Source organism: Cynara cardunculus (assembly GCF_001531365.2).
Source record: "Cynara cardunculus var. scolymus isolate 2C chromosome LG 16, CcrdV1, whole genome shotgun sequence".
NCBI classification, from domain to species: Eukaryota; Viridiplantae; Streptophyta; class Magnoliopsida; order Asterales; family Asteraceae; genus Cynara; species Cynara cardunculus.
The window spans coordinates 1,692,032-1,707,420 of record NC_037543.1 but is presented as its reverse complement, the minus strand read 5'-3'; the positions used below and the strand labels follow the sequence as shown (position 1 = coordinate 1,707,420).

The following is a 15,389-nucleotide window of genomic DNA, read 5'->3' as shown; positions in this document are numbered from 1 at the left end:
TCAATATTAGATAATAAATAACAACTATGAAAAAACAATTATAGTTTTATTATTCTAAATATAGATATAAGTTGTTCCGTCTCATATGGTTGATAATTTTTTTCAAAAGATGGGAGTTTTGTTTCCTGTTTAAGAACATAAGAAATTGTTTTCTTTCTTTTCCTTCAGTCCGAGAACATAAATAAAAAAAACCGTTCGTTTTCTTTCTTTTATTTTTAAATTTAATAACACCACGTAAACGACACTGACTCGAATTAAATGAAGTGGTTGGAAGTTGGTTTCGTATGATGGGTTAGTTTCGAATGATTTTATTTTTATTTTGAAAAAAGAAAATGTAACTTCTGTGGCCGTTTTAGTTGCCAACCATATCAAATTGTCCCTACCAAGCCGATCATCTTTCCCGGCAGCCAAATCCATCGAAATTCCGCTGGAAAACAGTGTTTCCAGCGGATTTTGCTGCCGGAAAATGAGGCGTCGGTCATTTTCCCCCCTACGGATTCTAGTGTTATACCCGTCCGTTAGTCGGGTATAAAATCGTACGCAACATCAATTTATTATTAACATATAACCAAATTTTTAATGAACATTAAAAAGATGATCCATATTCAACAAATTTTTAATGAAAAGTGAATCCCATCTCCAGTACCCACCAATTAATAAGATAATTCATGATACAATAACTCAGAATCAACATCATTTTTCCGCAGCTAAGTAATCCAATAATATTTTTTATGGATTGAACTGATGACATTAGACATGTAGATAGAAAGATTGAAAAAGTAGACAAGATACCTCCTTGAAAAATTATCTGAGCCTAACTGACTGGAATTCATGTTATATTGTGTTCCCATTTCAAGATATTGGCAGCCATATCTTGATCAGGATGTTCTCAAATAAGTCCTATAAACATCTATCAGTATATACATTATAATAACCAAATTACAAAGCCTATGAAGGGAGCAAGCCCGTGAAACACAATGATCAGCTTACACAAATAGAAAATATGAATGACGATAAAAAGAAAGTTTGGAATCTTAATTCAACACATTCACAAAATCACAAGCAAAAGAGAAAAAAAAAGGGAAAAAAAACACCAATACCATGAGTTTTTTTTCTCTTTAGATGAACTACAGACGTCCTTCTCTAGCAGATGCAAGCCAAGAATGAACAGAGCTCCTCTCATTCCCTTTACAGTCACATTACAAGAGTACACTATTGAGTTAAATATAGAGAAATAAATATATAGAGAACAGATAAATGCTATTTTAATATTTTCTTACAAATGAGATTTATTTATGAGTTTTTTTTTTAAATATAAAGTTTTTTTAAATGTATTGTAGTGATAATTAGAGAATATTTTAGTACTATAACTGATATTGATTTTTTTTAAATATAGAATCTGTTACAATTAATTTTTTTTATTTACAGATTTTAACTTTTAGTTATTTATTTTAAAGAAATTATAGAGAATGTGTGGGAGATACTCTTATCAACCAATATATAACCATATACAATCTTAACCAAATTGACCGAAATTTGGACTTCTGAAATTTGCAGCCGGAAATGATGGAGGTCATAATATGATTTCAAACAGTTCACAAACACAAATACTGAATCATCATTATGCTTGCAAACGTAAGTTTAAAGCGCCAATTCTACCATTTTACACTGTCCTAACAGTTTGAGGCCAGCTAGAGAAACCATCAAGGATTATCCTTTTAAACAAGGACAAAACGTAACAGATTTTGGTTTAATTCCTATTCAGTACAACGAATAATTATTTTTCAACTAACGCAGTAAAGTTTCAATTTCTTTTATTTTATACCTATTTAACAGTTTACCCAGTAAGCACTAACCACAGTAAGAGTCGTCACTATCACTTATAGAATAAGACTCTCGGTTCTTGCCTTCGTTCTTACCGGGTAAAATTCGTGGTTCTTGTCATATTCATCCGGTAAAGTAATGTGACATGATAAACATTTTACAAGTATTGATGAGACTGACTAATCCAGTCAATTTCTTAATTGTACTACTTCTGTGATATTTGATGTATATTTTTTCTAACAGGGACTGAAATTAGCAATATGCAAATAGTTGAGGGATGAAATTGTATATTAGGTTTTCCTTGTATATTGCTAGGGTTTTTGATCAATGTATCGCAGACTAAGCAAAAGCCATGGAGGTTCCAAAATCTACTCCTTGTTGGAGCAACATAGTGAAGCAAAACCCTCCACCAGAAAACAGTAGCAATCACCACCATGATCAGTCGCAATCCGTCGTTGCAGCTATTGTCGGCAGCTGCAAGTCTACCAAAGGTATTGCCGTCGCCGTGGTGGATGCAAACGCCATTATACAAGGAGGAGAAAGGCTTCACAACTCCGCCGACAAGTTTGTCTCCATTGCCAATGTTCTCCAGGAAGTACGAGATCCTACTTCTCGCCATCGCCTCAATTTCCTGCCGTTCACTGTCGACACCATGGAACCTTCCCCTGAATCACTTAAAAAAGGTTCGTGTTTTCGGTTAATTACTTTATCTGTGAAAGCAAAATTTGTTGAATTCGTGATGTATTTTACACGATTGATTTGTGATATAATTGTAGTCATCTGTTTAAGTTATTAATGATTTAAGGTTACGAGTAATGGTACAAAAGCGCAATGGATTCGTAAGAACTATCAGACGGCTAATCTATATTAAATCAACATATTTTTGAGCTTTTATCTGTTCAAGCATGGTGCATTTCCCCCTAAATTTGCAAAAGCAGAGCAACCCCCCCCCCCCCCCCCCCCCCTGTTCTAAAATAAATTTAGTGGGAGTAGGCTTTCTGAGTGATCATTTGGCGTTATCTTTATAATGGAGAGTAACAGCTTAATGAGACTTGCAGCTTATTGTGTCAGCTATACATTAGCTTAATGATAAGTTATAGGTAGAAGTAGAAGCTTTATGTAGAAAGTCAAGCTTTTTCAAACCTGCAGGACAGATTAGTCCACACAATCTGTGTTATCCATATATGACTTAGTGGAAAACCAACCAAACAACCCCTAAGCAGACTCATAAGTTAAAACATATGATAATTGAAATTTTGATATAATAACCTCTCCAAACGAGTAATTTCATCATATTATTGATAGAATTTCATAGAAAAGATTGGAAAGATATTCTCCAAGTTGAGAAACATCTATTGATGAATACAAGCTGAGAAGAGGCTATGAATCCCTGCTTAATATTTTCAATAAGCTTAACGCAACAAGAAGTTGCTGATCGAAACTCTAGGGGAAGCATAATGCCTAAACATTAGACAATTAATTAAGCTCGCTGACTAAGAGAAATCGAGTGAGATGTTTGATGCTTGTTCTGATTCAGTATTTTCGTTATACAGTAGTTAAAATGATTTTGGTTTTTTTTCTAAGATTGTCTTTTTGTGTTTGGTTTTGCAGTTATTAGCTTTGCAAGGGCAACTGGAGATCTACAAACGCTCTCAGACGTTGATCTTAAACTTATTGCTTTGACTCATACCTTGGAGTCCCAAATCCAYGGAACTAGCCATCTCCGAGATACCCCTCCACCTATTCGCACAGTTAACGTAAAGAGGCTTCCCGAGAAAGAATTACCAGGATGGGGGTCCAACGTTCCTAACTTGGCCCAATGGGAAGCATTGGAACATGCAGTTGGGGATGGATCAGGACCCGAATCAAGAATTCTCCCTCTGAAAGATCTGAACTTGAACGTTATTCCTGGAGATAAGGATCAAAATAACGAAGATTYTGCATCAGCAAATGGATCTGAACCACAATATACCGAAAAATATTTACCTAAAAAGAAAGAAGTTAAAATTGAAGGGAAAAAGATGGTGGCAGATGGTGTTGATGCATCTCAGGGGCAATTTGATGATGAYGCAGGGGATTGGCTCCCCGCTGTGAGTCGAAGCACCCATAGGACGTTTTTAAGGAGGAAGGCTAGACGTGAAATGTATGATGCATCATCTGAAAAAGACGTTCAAAACGGTGCAAATTCAGATACCGGAAAAGAAGAGCATCTTGATGATTCTAAATGCCCAGATTTGGTCTACGAGAATTCAGCTGAATTATATGCTGAAGAAAAGAAAACGGAAAGAATGACAACTGATGGGAACAATGGTGATGAAGATCTTTCGACAATTTTAGATCAGATGAGGCTYGAAGAAGAACCATTGAAGGCGTGTGAAGATGGTGAAGTGAACGAGAGTGAAGCTGTGAATGAAGGGTGGGAAAAATTGGATGTCACTAGTGAGACGAGTGAAAGTGTTGATGCAACGTATGCGGATGATGAAAGCAGTGAGCAAAGTTGGATGTTGAGATCCCTTTCTGAGTCAAGTGTCGCTTGTGTTACTGGTGATTTCGCAATGCAGAATGTTATCTTGCAGATGGGTTTACGGCTAGTGGCACCAGGAGGAATGCAAATACGCGAACTCCACAGGTTCGTTTATGTTTTTTTCTTGTTTCGTTCTTTCAAACTTTCGATGGCTATGGCTTGTTTTCATTTGTTTGCACTAGCTTTTGTAATCAATTTTTATCTGTGCATTTGGGTGCGCTTGGTAGGTTGGATAGGACAGGACAGAACAAAAACCGGCTGCCCCATGTTCTGTGTGATAATTAGACTGGTGCTGTTTGATTGGTTTTCCATCAAGTCCTATATAGATAAAGATTTTTGTGTTGATTAATCTGTATGCGTAGGGTAGGCTTGGAAAAAACTTGGCATAAAGCTCTCCCCTAGAAGCTTGCTGAATAAGCCACTTTCTATATCATTAAGCTACTACCAAACAGTCATGTATAGCTGACCAAATAAGCTGGGAGCCCCATCAAGCTCATTAAGCGGCTAACAAATAGACAGGACAAGACTGAGTTGGACAAAAATGCATTTCTCTGTAACAAATATAGGGAGATGCAACAAGCTTGGTAAATTACTAAACTACCCATGTCAAATTAAAACTCTAAAACCTTCCATTCCTTCACCTGCCTACCTCACTCTCGGCCTTCCGATCCTGTCCAGTCCCGTCTGCGTACCAAACGCACATGAAAATTTAAGTTTATTGTATGATGATGGTGGCTCTGTTTGAAATAGTTGGTCATTGTTTACTTGAATTTGCAGGTGGATCCTGAAATGCCATGCCTGCTTTAAAGTGACAATGGAGATCGGTAGGATTTTTTGTCCAAGTTGCGGGAATGGAGGCACTTTACGAAAAGTAGCTGTTACTGTTGGTGAAAATGGAACTATTATTGCAGCTCGTCGACCACGTATATCTGTGCGTGGCACAAAGGTGAGTATTTCAGAGTTCTATTAAGGGCCTGTTTGGTTGGTTTTTCATCAAGTCCTGTATGGATAAAACTTTCTGTATGGATTTAGAAGATTTTTGTTTAGGAGAGTTTTTTTTATAGATGGAAGATGTGTGTTTTTTAACTGGGAGGAGCACGTCTGTAAAAAACTTGGCTTTTTGCATAAAACTCCCTCTTAGAGGCTTAAACAATAAGTCATTTTCTATATCATTAAGCCATTAGCAAACAACTACATATAGCTGACCGAATAAGTTGCAAGTTCCATAAAGCTGCTAACAGATAGGCCCTTAATTCAAGTAGGATATCAAACAATCTAATACAACATCCACTAGAAACTGTTTAATTTTCGGTTGGTCATCTACAAATGTGTGCTGAATCTTGGGCTTTATGCAGTTTTCGTTGCCTCTCCCACAAGGAGGAAGGGACGCCATAACTAAAAACCCTATTCTACGCGAAGATCAGCTCCCACAGAGGTTCTTGCATCCCAAGACGAAAAAGAAGAATAAAGAGGTATTTTTATGTTTTCATCCTAAACCCAAAACCTACATCGAAGCTTATGATTAGAACTTATATTCATAGAGGTTTAGTTCAAATAACAACCATAAATATTTGAGAACCAAGGAATCAACTATTTCATGGGTTATTCACGACAAATAAACAACTATTTCATGGGTTATTCACGACGAATAACCTTGAATAATCATGAATATCATGCCTTTTCATTACAAATCATTCATCATGAATATCTATCAACATTCACCATGAATATTGGTTCTTAGGTTCTCAGAATATTTATGGGTCTAATTTGAATTTGTCATCATATTCAATACATTAAAATATCGTTATATGATGGAACTTGTAGGCGAACGATATCTTTGCGACGAATGAGATGTTTACACACCATACAGACAAGAAGGCTCCATTACAACCACCTGTAAGGAAAGCATTAGCAGTTTTTAGTGGCAAGAGGAACCCTAATGACAATCACTATGCTCGTTCTAACCATTAGATTTGTTTCAACATTTTTCATGAGTTTGCATTTTGTCTTTTAAGTTTGTTCCTGAAAACTCGATCCGATGGGTTATTTTTACGTAATCGTATTGGTGCAATTTTGGTTTTTATTTCTCGTTGTCGTTTTTGTTACTAGAGATTGTGTCGTAAGACATGCATTATGATTGTTAGAAATTTTGGTTTTAAACCTTCATCCCTCGTATTTGTTCGGGTTGTTACAAGATTTTGTTTGGATTGTATCGGGTTCTATGGTTTGTGACTCTAGGTTAAGGTTCTAACGGTGTGATATGGCGTGGCGCTAAAGTTAAGCCTCGATTCGTAGGGAGTCATTCACGCGTGGCGCTAAAGTTAAGCCTCAATTTGTAGGGAGTAGGCCATAACATTTTTCTTAAAAATGTAGCTTAAAGGGGCAAGGCCATATAAAAAACACAGAGAATAAATCATATACAAACCAATCTCAACCATCCATTTAGTATAACATATAATTGGTTTCATAAATATATCGATTGTTTTATAATATAAAGCGTTGATTATAAAAAAAAAAATTGTGATCATCTTTTATAAATATTCAAATCGTAGTAAATGGATATTTATCATTTTCATAGATATCTTAATTGATTGGTTTGTAACATTTCCATTAGTTGTATATGGAAAAGACTATATATAAACACACACAGACTTGGGATCACGTGAGACCGGTCTGTTTTCGTAAGACTCGTAAGATCATTTTTTTACACTTGAAACTTCACAGCAAAATGCTGCGAAGGTAATCTTCACAGTGTTTTTCCTTGAAGATTTGGCTTTTTTTACCTTCACAACAAAAAGTTTCAAGTGTAAAAAAATGGTTTCACAAAAATAGACTGGTCTCACATGAATCCAACCCTATATATACCATTTTGCACGGAATCACATGCGATCACAATATAAATAAGGTGAGCAGGTGACTTGGCCCGCAACCTCATGTCATGGCCAAGGTCACATGAATTACATGTGATTCGACCGTTATCGTGTTCTCTTGTTTGGTCATTGTTACTGTATGAACTTGGCATGAGAAGCCATGAGAAATGAATCATGTCTACATGAGTCCATGTGAAACATATGGTGGTGTTTGACGAAAAGTAATTGTGAAACAAGTATATATGAAACAATACCTTAAATCATAACCTTACATAAAAACTCATGTGAAACAATATATTGAGATTGGTTCTTACAGATTTGTAACCTTCTTGTAGTTCTTACACGATTAACCCCTATATATGTGCGTAATATTGAAGAATTCATATTCATATATCGAAGTACATATAAAAAGGTAAAACCGACCTTTAAACAAAATAAAAAAGTTAAACAACGCTTTCAAAACGTGACGCTGGTGACGTTTATCATTGACGTGCCTTTTAGAACCCTGCTCTGAATCCAAGACATACCGACCCAACACCAACATACAAAATAAAATTAGAAAGTATTCATCTAAAGTAATTGCAGGAAAAAATCAATTAGATTTCCATAAATAGAAAAACTTTGTAACATGAAGCAAAGTCTTGAAATCTTTACAACATTACTTCTAGTTCTAAATGAAGAAATACATAACCTGAGTTCGAGTTTCGCCCGATTCGCTCAAAGAAAAAAAAGCAACCAACCTTTCGAAGTTTCAAGATTTCAAGCGGCTACTTGCAGCATTCCGTCTCGCACAACATCCCACCAAATAGATTACAAACTGACATCAAGCAGGCATTATTAGAGGTAAGCTTGTGGAGATAAGTCTTTTGGGGCGGTCTAATACCTTAGTAGCAGATACCATTAAACAAACTATAACTGATTTAATGAGTAATTGCAGTTTTATAGGCCGCCTCTTACCAGGGGCAGACCCACTTGGAAAGATACTGTCGCAAGTGCCACTACTTCATGGTGGAAAAAATTTACGATTTTAAAGGGTGCCACTTTATTGTTTTGTTGGGTGCCACCATATAGTTTTTGAAACTGAAATGTTAACACAAGACTTTAATGGATAAGATGGTAAATGCTCGTGCCTTTGAACTAGGTTCGAGTCCCATAGTTGTCAAATTTGTTGTTTTTTAGCTTAAATTTTGATGTTTCTTTTGTGTACCTCTTGTGTTCTTAAAAATATATGTAAACTGGCTCGAAAATGGGTCTCTTTTATGCAAGGACAATGAACCAGCCAACAGATCTACAGACATATTGTGAAAAAAATAGATATTTTTTATAGTCAAATTGTGCCACCACTTGAAATAATTTATGAATCTGCCTCTGCCTTTTACTGGTTAAGAGATGCTTACCCGGTAAGAGGGGATACTGTTTACCAACACACTCCGACTCACAAATATGTTGGCACAGTAGGAAAGGTGTTGTTCTCTGACTCAGCCAGTGCTTACCCAGACGCTTGGTAAACAATCATTTTCAGTCAATGCTTACCCAGACCAAACGTCATACCTATACTGCATTCTTACTCGGTTAACGCTTACCCAATTTATGTTGGTAAGCGGCCTCTTGGATTCCGTTTCAGGTTTTGGTTTTAGTTTCTCTACAGTTTCCAGGGCGTCACAATTATTTAGAAGAATAACCTTCTAACAGGATTTTCGCATTTTTGTATTAGGAAGAGAGATTCTTCATTTCTTCTATTAGGCATATGGTTCTTAATTATGTCAAAAGGCCATGCATTTCAAAGAATTTGTAAGAAAGGCTATTATGTTAAATAACCCGTTTGTTGCATTATGACTAAGAATCGAAGATAGTTTTTGGTCTTATCATCGTTTAGAGTGACTTACCAAGACGACAAACAAAACCACGTTAAAGATAGCAACTACACGCCATTCAGTTTTCATGTACTGCGCTACTCCAGCCCTGAAAAGGCGGTCAAAAGAGGAACATTTGGCAAATAGTAAGACAAAATGAGCACGCAAATATGGGAAAATGAAGCTTACTTGCAGGAATCACAGTTGTAGCATTTGATGGCTTTTGAATTCTTGTAAAGTTTGCAGTCCTTATTGGAGCTCAATGGATGGAAGCTCAAGTCATAGTAAGATGCATTCACAGGAGGATAGCCACACCTAAACAACATTCAAGATGAGTAATATATTTGTGTAGTCAAAATGCACCCCTTTGATTTTCCAGGATAGGACTGGACATGACAGTTACAAAGACAGGACATGATAGGACAAGACAGAACAGGGCAATGCACGCCTCTGATTTTCCAGGACAGAACAGGACAACTGAAAAGACAGGAAAGGACAAGACTGGACAGAACAATGAGCCCCTATGATTTTCCAGGACACCCCGAAGGTTTTAAAGTATTAATTTGACATGAGTAGTTTAGTAATTTACCAATCTTGTCCATCTCCCTAATTTTTGTTCCACCTATTTTGTGGACAGAAAGAAATGCATTTTTGTCCCACTCGGTCATGTCTTGTTCCAGTTTAATTATCACACCAAATGTGTGGCAAGTTTTTGTTCTGTACTGTCTCAGTCTAATTGTCGCACCAGACATATCAACAAATGCTATGTCCATCAATGAACCATAGTTTTAGCAGATAAAGGATCGAAGAAACGTACTGGGATGGTGGTCTGCAACAACCAGCTTCAATGGGAGTTAATTTTGCCGATTTGTATTGTTTGATAGTCTGCATAAAGCAAGTTACCATCACATTCTTGAAACAAACATAAACTAGTTGTTGGTTAATAAGCTAACTGTTAGCTGATAAACTAGTCATGTTTAACAAAAACTAGCTGATAAACTAAATAACAATATAAAATGACCTAAAAAGACATGTTAAAAAAATTAATTGGAAAATTCTAAGGGGCATAATCGGAAAAAAAGTAGAAAAAAGTCTGTGCAGCTTTTTTAAACGCTATTTGAAGTAGAACAGAAAGAGGAAATAGAGTAGGAGGTTAGATACAAACCTTGTATTTTTTTGACAAGTTACTGCAATCATCAGCTTTAACAAGACAACTTTGAAGGTGCTTCCAGTTATGAGTGTTGTTCAACTGTGAGCCAAATCAAGAAATCAAGAAAACAGCTTCTTAAACTTGGTAAAGTTTCAAGATTTCTTGATAGGATCTAGACTTCTTACTTCTTTTAGAAACCATTTACTATAATCGTGAAGTTGGTATTCCTTGAATCTGATCACAAAAAGATGATAATAGTTTCTAAACTTTATAGCCGATTGAAATCGAAAGCCAATTACAAGATCGGAAGGAATTGAAGTTCAGATCTTACTTCAAACCCACAACATCATGTCCAGAGCTATTGTTGGTTATTATAAACCTACAATAGAAGACAAAAGAATATATAATTTGGTAAGGGCGCGTTCATTTAGGAACCCAGGAACCACCTAGTTTGTGAGTATTCATCATGAATATTTTATCACGTTATTCATCATGAATATTAACAAAAATGGTGGTTTCTAGGTTCCTAAATGAACCTCCTTAGTGGAAAGTTCAAATGAGAACTATAAATCTTTTGAATCTGAAACCAACTATTTCATGCATTGTGTATATGAATAACCCTAACTATTCATCATGAATATCATGCATATTTATCACGAGATTCGTCATGAATAAAACATAAATAGTTAGTTCCCGGGTTCTCAAATATTTATGGACCGTGGTATATACGACGAACATGTATTACATATAAAATGTTAATCAATATTCCTACAATCGTGTGCATACTTGAGTTTAATAGCTATGTATAAAATAAACTTACGCTAGTACAGTAAAAACAAGAATTCCCAATAGAATCAAGCAAAGCATGATCAAATACTGCAACATACATGAAGTTTTAGTAAGAATGAGTTGCATCAATAACCAAAATAGATCCTAAAAGAACCACAGAACATTAATATATACCATCCATAATAATATAGAGTTGTTCTTTAGCGCGCCAAGAAACCCGATAATTGATCTGAAATTCAAACACAAATCGCAGTAACAAAAACAGAGAGACTATGTACACTTGAACTGATTTGACGTGCCAGAAAAGAGGCAGAGTTTAACTTCACAGAATAAAACCTTTGAGCTTTAGGACAGTACAAAAAATGGGCTTTATAGGATGCCAAATATATCTAAATGTCATTATAGACTACTTTATAGGACTAAACAATTGTGTGTCATATGTGAAAGTGTCACAATAGTATGTTAGGACGTATTTGAGATGCCTAACAAGTTTTTTATGACACTTATGTCAATTAAAGTGTCTTATGAAAACATCTTCTATAAGACACTTGTTTTTATAAGACAAAGTTTCAAATAATGCCATATAAAAAGACTAATAGAACGTTTTAGTTTTGAAAATGCCCTAAAAAACTTATTAGGTCGCTGAAAAATGTCCTATCAACTTATTGTAACATCTTCACATAAGATGCATAAGTGTTTGCTCATATAAACTGAAGTCCTCTAAAATAGTCTATTAAAACATTTAGACATTAAAACCGATTTTGTTGTAGTGGTATTCATATATATTGTTGCAAGTAGGGGAGGAGATAATCATAGGGGTCATTTAGGTATAATACCTTGAATAAGATTTTTAATTAAATACATGACCTCCCGAATTATTAAAAGAAAAATGGCTTCATACTCATTAGAAGGTCATGGGTTTAATTAAAATCTTATTTAAGGTTATATACCTAAATGTCTCAGATATCGTAATTCATACATCAAGAATATTAGAGCGCCTAGACCCAAAACTGGGAGAGTTAGGGACTTCCGACAACCATCATGATGAGTGCTAATCCACACGCCGAAACCAACTACACCCACAGCTACTAACTACACGATGAAAGAAACTGCAGTTAATTGTTTTGAAGATATCAATCGATAGACCAACAAACATCTTCCTCCCAAGATAATCTTTACGTGCAATAGAACTGAGATTTCCCCAAGGATACTCAACAATAAACTCGTAAATGAGCAGAAACTTTATAAGTTGCTTTACGTGACAATGTGACATTATAACTATTAATTCTTGAAAGTTCGCCATATCCATGAACCGTAGAACAAACCCATATATCGGTCCAATTCATTCTTTATCACTACTAAAACTACATGGGCGTCCTTTGGATAAATGACCATGAATGAGTTTTCATTTAGAAGCATGACCTTCTAAAACCTTTTTTTTTTAGCTCCATGACCTTCATCTTGTTCAAAACAGCATGTCCCTGATTCAAATTTGTACCTATAGCAACTTAGAAATACACTAGAGAAGCATGATCTTCTAAAACCCTTTTTTTAGCTCCATGACCTTCATCTTGTTCAAAACAGCATGTCCCTGATTCAAGTTGCTCCCATAGAAACTTAGAAATACACTAGAGATCAGATTCTTAAATTCATTTGTTGAGAAGGCTATTTAGCTAAATTACGTCTAAAAGAGGTTATGAGTTTCTAGAAGAAGACCTACAGGCCCCTATTTGAGCCATGGTCCTTTGGATAAATGACTTGAGGTGAGTTTTCAATTAGAAGTATGACCTATTTTTTTTAGTTTAATCTGGTTTAAAACGGTATCCGTGTCAACTTAGAAATACATTAGAGGGTCATTTTGCAAAACCAGCTTTTGGAGAAGGTCATTGAGCTAAATATCCCATTCCAGTCGATTCCGGACACTCATGATTACCCCAAAAAAAACCAATTCCCTAATCACAAAAGGAAGCTCAACTTTGAATGGTAAGTTGTATGGTATCTCACTATAAAACCTGCAAAACGAGTAGAAGAAGCTGTATATTGCTGCAATATCGTAAATGAACAAAACTCGATGATCAAATAAAAGCAACAAATGTTAACAAATCTACTACAGAAGCATTTTAACAAACACTCATCATGCATTCAGAGCAAGAATTCCTGTATTCATTTAACGAATCTACTACTGACGCATTTTAACAAACATCCATCATGCATTCAGAGCAAAAATTCCTGTTTTCCATTTAACGAATCTACTACTGACGCATTCTAACAAACACCCATCATGCATTCATAGCAAAAATTCCTGTTTTCCATTTAACGAATCTACTATTGACGCATTTTAACAAACACCCATCCATCATGCATTCAGAGCAAAAATTCCTGTTTTCATTTAACGAATCTACTATTGACATATTTTAACAAACACCCATCATGCATTCAGAGCAAAAGTTCCTATTTTCATATAAAATAGCTGGGAAAATCGAGAGACGTACCAAGGTCAGAAAATTGATCCATCTGATCACAAACGTACTTACTCCTGTGCTCATTTCCTTCCACCCAAAACCCCCCCTTTTCGTTCTTCAATCAATACATACAAGCAACAAAACCTCCTGTCTTTCCGTATTCAGAATGGCTTCGAGTTCGATGCTTTTAAGCAACCCCCACTCCAAAAAAAAGGTAGGCGCCAAACTGGGAAAGCAAACGGAGAAAAGGAAGATGGAGTTGGGATAAAGATGAAGAGTTTGAGGGTTATTTTGGAGAATTCACATGTGGGTGCACATGGTTTTCGACAATGGAATGAGATTGGGTAATACAACACACAAAACAACGAACATACCAATTCTTGTTACCAACAGAAAACAGCACTACTCGGAGTCGGAGAGGTGATGTCTAAGATTTTAGCAGGGATTATTTGTACTTGCTAATGGTTTAATGTAAAATGATTAAATCGAATGATTAAAAAGCTTTTATAATATAGTTCAAAATGAAATATAGTTGTTTGGTAATTGTTTACAATAAAATTAGAGCGCTAAATGGTTAAAGAAGGCCTAAGATGCAAAATCATTTAGAAAATTTTAGAATCACTAAGAGACAGACTTTTGTTTGTCAAACAAGATTCACCTCTTAACAATTCAGAGATTACCTCTTAATGAAACTATTAAGAGGTAAACAAACAACCCCTAAATATGTCTAGTACAGATGAAATCATGATTTCAGACCCTACACTATAATAGAATGGCAAGTTTAGTCCCTATGGTATCAATTTCTATCTTTCCCTTTGCATTTTAGTATGTTAGATCATCTCAACATATCATGAAAAAGTAATGTACTTCATATTAATTCCTATCTCGGAATGAGATGTATAATCACAAACATTTAAGTACATGTGTGACAGGTTTAAGCATTAAACGGTTACCATGCTGACATGATGGATAATGTGACATACACCTCAACACTATTTGCTGACGTGGCCGATAACGTGGATTTGTATAGAAATTTAATTTTAACATATCTAATAACAAGAAAAGACCAAAAAAGCCAGATTCCGAACCTTCCATCTTCCCCGACGTCTTCTCCATCTTCCTAGCCTAAAAAGAACACATGTCCAACAAAAATTCATATTCAAACTAAGGGGTCGTTTACCAAACACATACCCGGATAAACGCTTACCAAGTCACGTTACCTCACTGGATGAATGTGTAAGGACCAGGAATCTTACACGGTAAAAGCGAGACAATGACATGAGTCTTACTCGGTAAGTGAGAACGACTCTTACTACGGTAACCGCTTATCGGGTAAATTGTTGCATATGATGTCGTTTTGGTGGACTAAAATCTTACCGGTAACTCACTTACCGAGTAAGTGTTCGGTAAACGGCTCCTAAGACCCAAATTTGGTTACCTAGTGGAGGAACAAAAGCCATATAAGCGGCGTTCAGAACCCTCCTTTCTAGAATTAATTTGCATCTTCATCTTCTTCCTTCTTCATCGACATCAAGATTATGGTTTTTATGGGTGAAATTCTTTATAAACGGGTTTCGTCTGCTGGCATCTCCTCCCACCCCGTCACCGTAGGGATCCCAACACCCATCTAATTCATTTAGGGTGTGTTTGATACACTGAACAGAATATGACAGAGATCTAGGTCCCATGTTTGACATGACTTTTTATGTGGAACATACCTTTCCACCACTATCCCATGGAACATGGTGGAACAAAGTGGAATAGACTTATATTTTATCAATATAACATCAAAATAAAACTTAATTTTCTTTTAAAACATCAAATATATCTCCTTTTTACATTTTATAAATTTTTATTTATTATATTTTATGTTTCTTAAACTTTCATTTTACTGTCCTCAAAATATAGTTTTTATAC

General features: G+C 35.6%; 2 protein-coding genes across 3 annotated transcripts; one reads left to right on the top strand and one right to left on the bottom strand.

Moving 5' to 3' along the window:
• The first annotated feature begins 2,153 nt into the window (after positions 1-2,153).
• On the top strand, positions 2,154-6,428 carry LOC112529750 (20S-pre-rRNA D-site endonuclease nob1). Its single transcript, XM_025141137.1, has 5 exons — positions 2,154-2,507; positions 3,436-4,453; positions 5,126-5,294; positions 5,704-5,820; positions 6,173-6,428. The coding sequence occupies exons 1-5, from the start codon at positions 2,177-2,179 to the stop codon at positions 6,317-6,319; spliced, it is 1,782 nt and encodes a 593-aa protein (XP_024996905.1). The 5' UTR covers positions 2,154-2,176; the 3' UTR covers positions 6,320-6,428.
• Positions 6,429-7,669: 1,241 nt separating this feature from the next.
• LOC112529812 (tetraspanin-10-like) lies at positions 7,670-13,765 on the bottom strand. Of its 2 annotated transcripts, XM_025141221.1 has the most exons (12): positions 13,503-13,765; positions 11,990-12,102; positions 11,185-11,239; positions 11,042-11,097; positions 10,553-10,600; positions 10,407-10,455; positions 10,237-10,320; positions 9,889-9,956; positions 9,261-9,386; positions 9,105-9,180; positions 7,959-8,035; positions 7,670-7,728 (listed from the first exon to the last, which is right to left on the bottom strand). In XM_025141221.1, the coding sequence occupies exons 1-11, from the start codon at positions 13,554-13,556 to the stop codon at positions 7,970-7,972; spliced, it is 795 nt and encodes a 264-aa protein (XP_024996989.1). In that variant the 5' UTR covers positions 13,557-13,765; the 3' UTR covers positions 7,670-7,728; positions 7,959-7,969. The 2 variants fall into 2 exon arrangements, with proteins under 2 accessions (XP_024996989.1, XP_024996988.1); XM_025141220.1 differs by lacking the exon at positions 7,670-7,728 and having other exon boundaries at positions 7,845-8,035.
• Between the last annotated feature and the right edge of the window lie 1,624 nt (positions 13,766-15,389).

Excerpts from the sequence above, each read along its gene's own strand:
- LOC112529812 (XM_025141221.1), bottom strand. The coding sequence starts at position 13,556 with ATGAGCACAGGAGTAAGTACGTTTGTGATCAGATGGATCAATTTTCTG. Across the intron at positions 10,601-11,041 it reads CTTGTTTTTACTGTACTAGC|GTTTATAATAACCAACAATA; the intron begins GTAAGTTTATTT and ends CTTCTATTGTAG. Across the intron at positions 10,456-10,552 it reads CATGATGTTGTGGGTTTGAA|ATTCAAGGAATACCAACTTC; the intron begins GTAAGATCTGAA and ends TTTTGTGATCAG.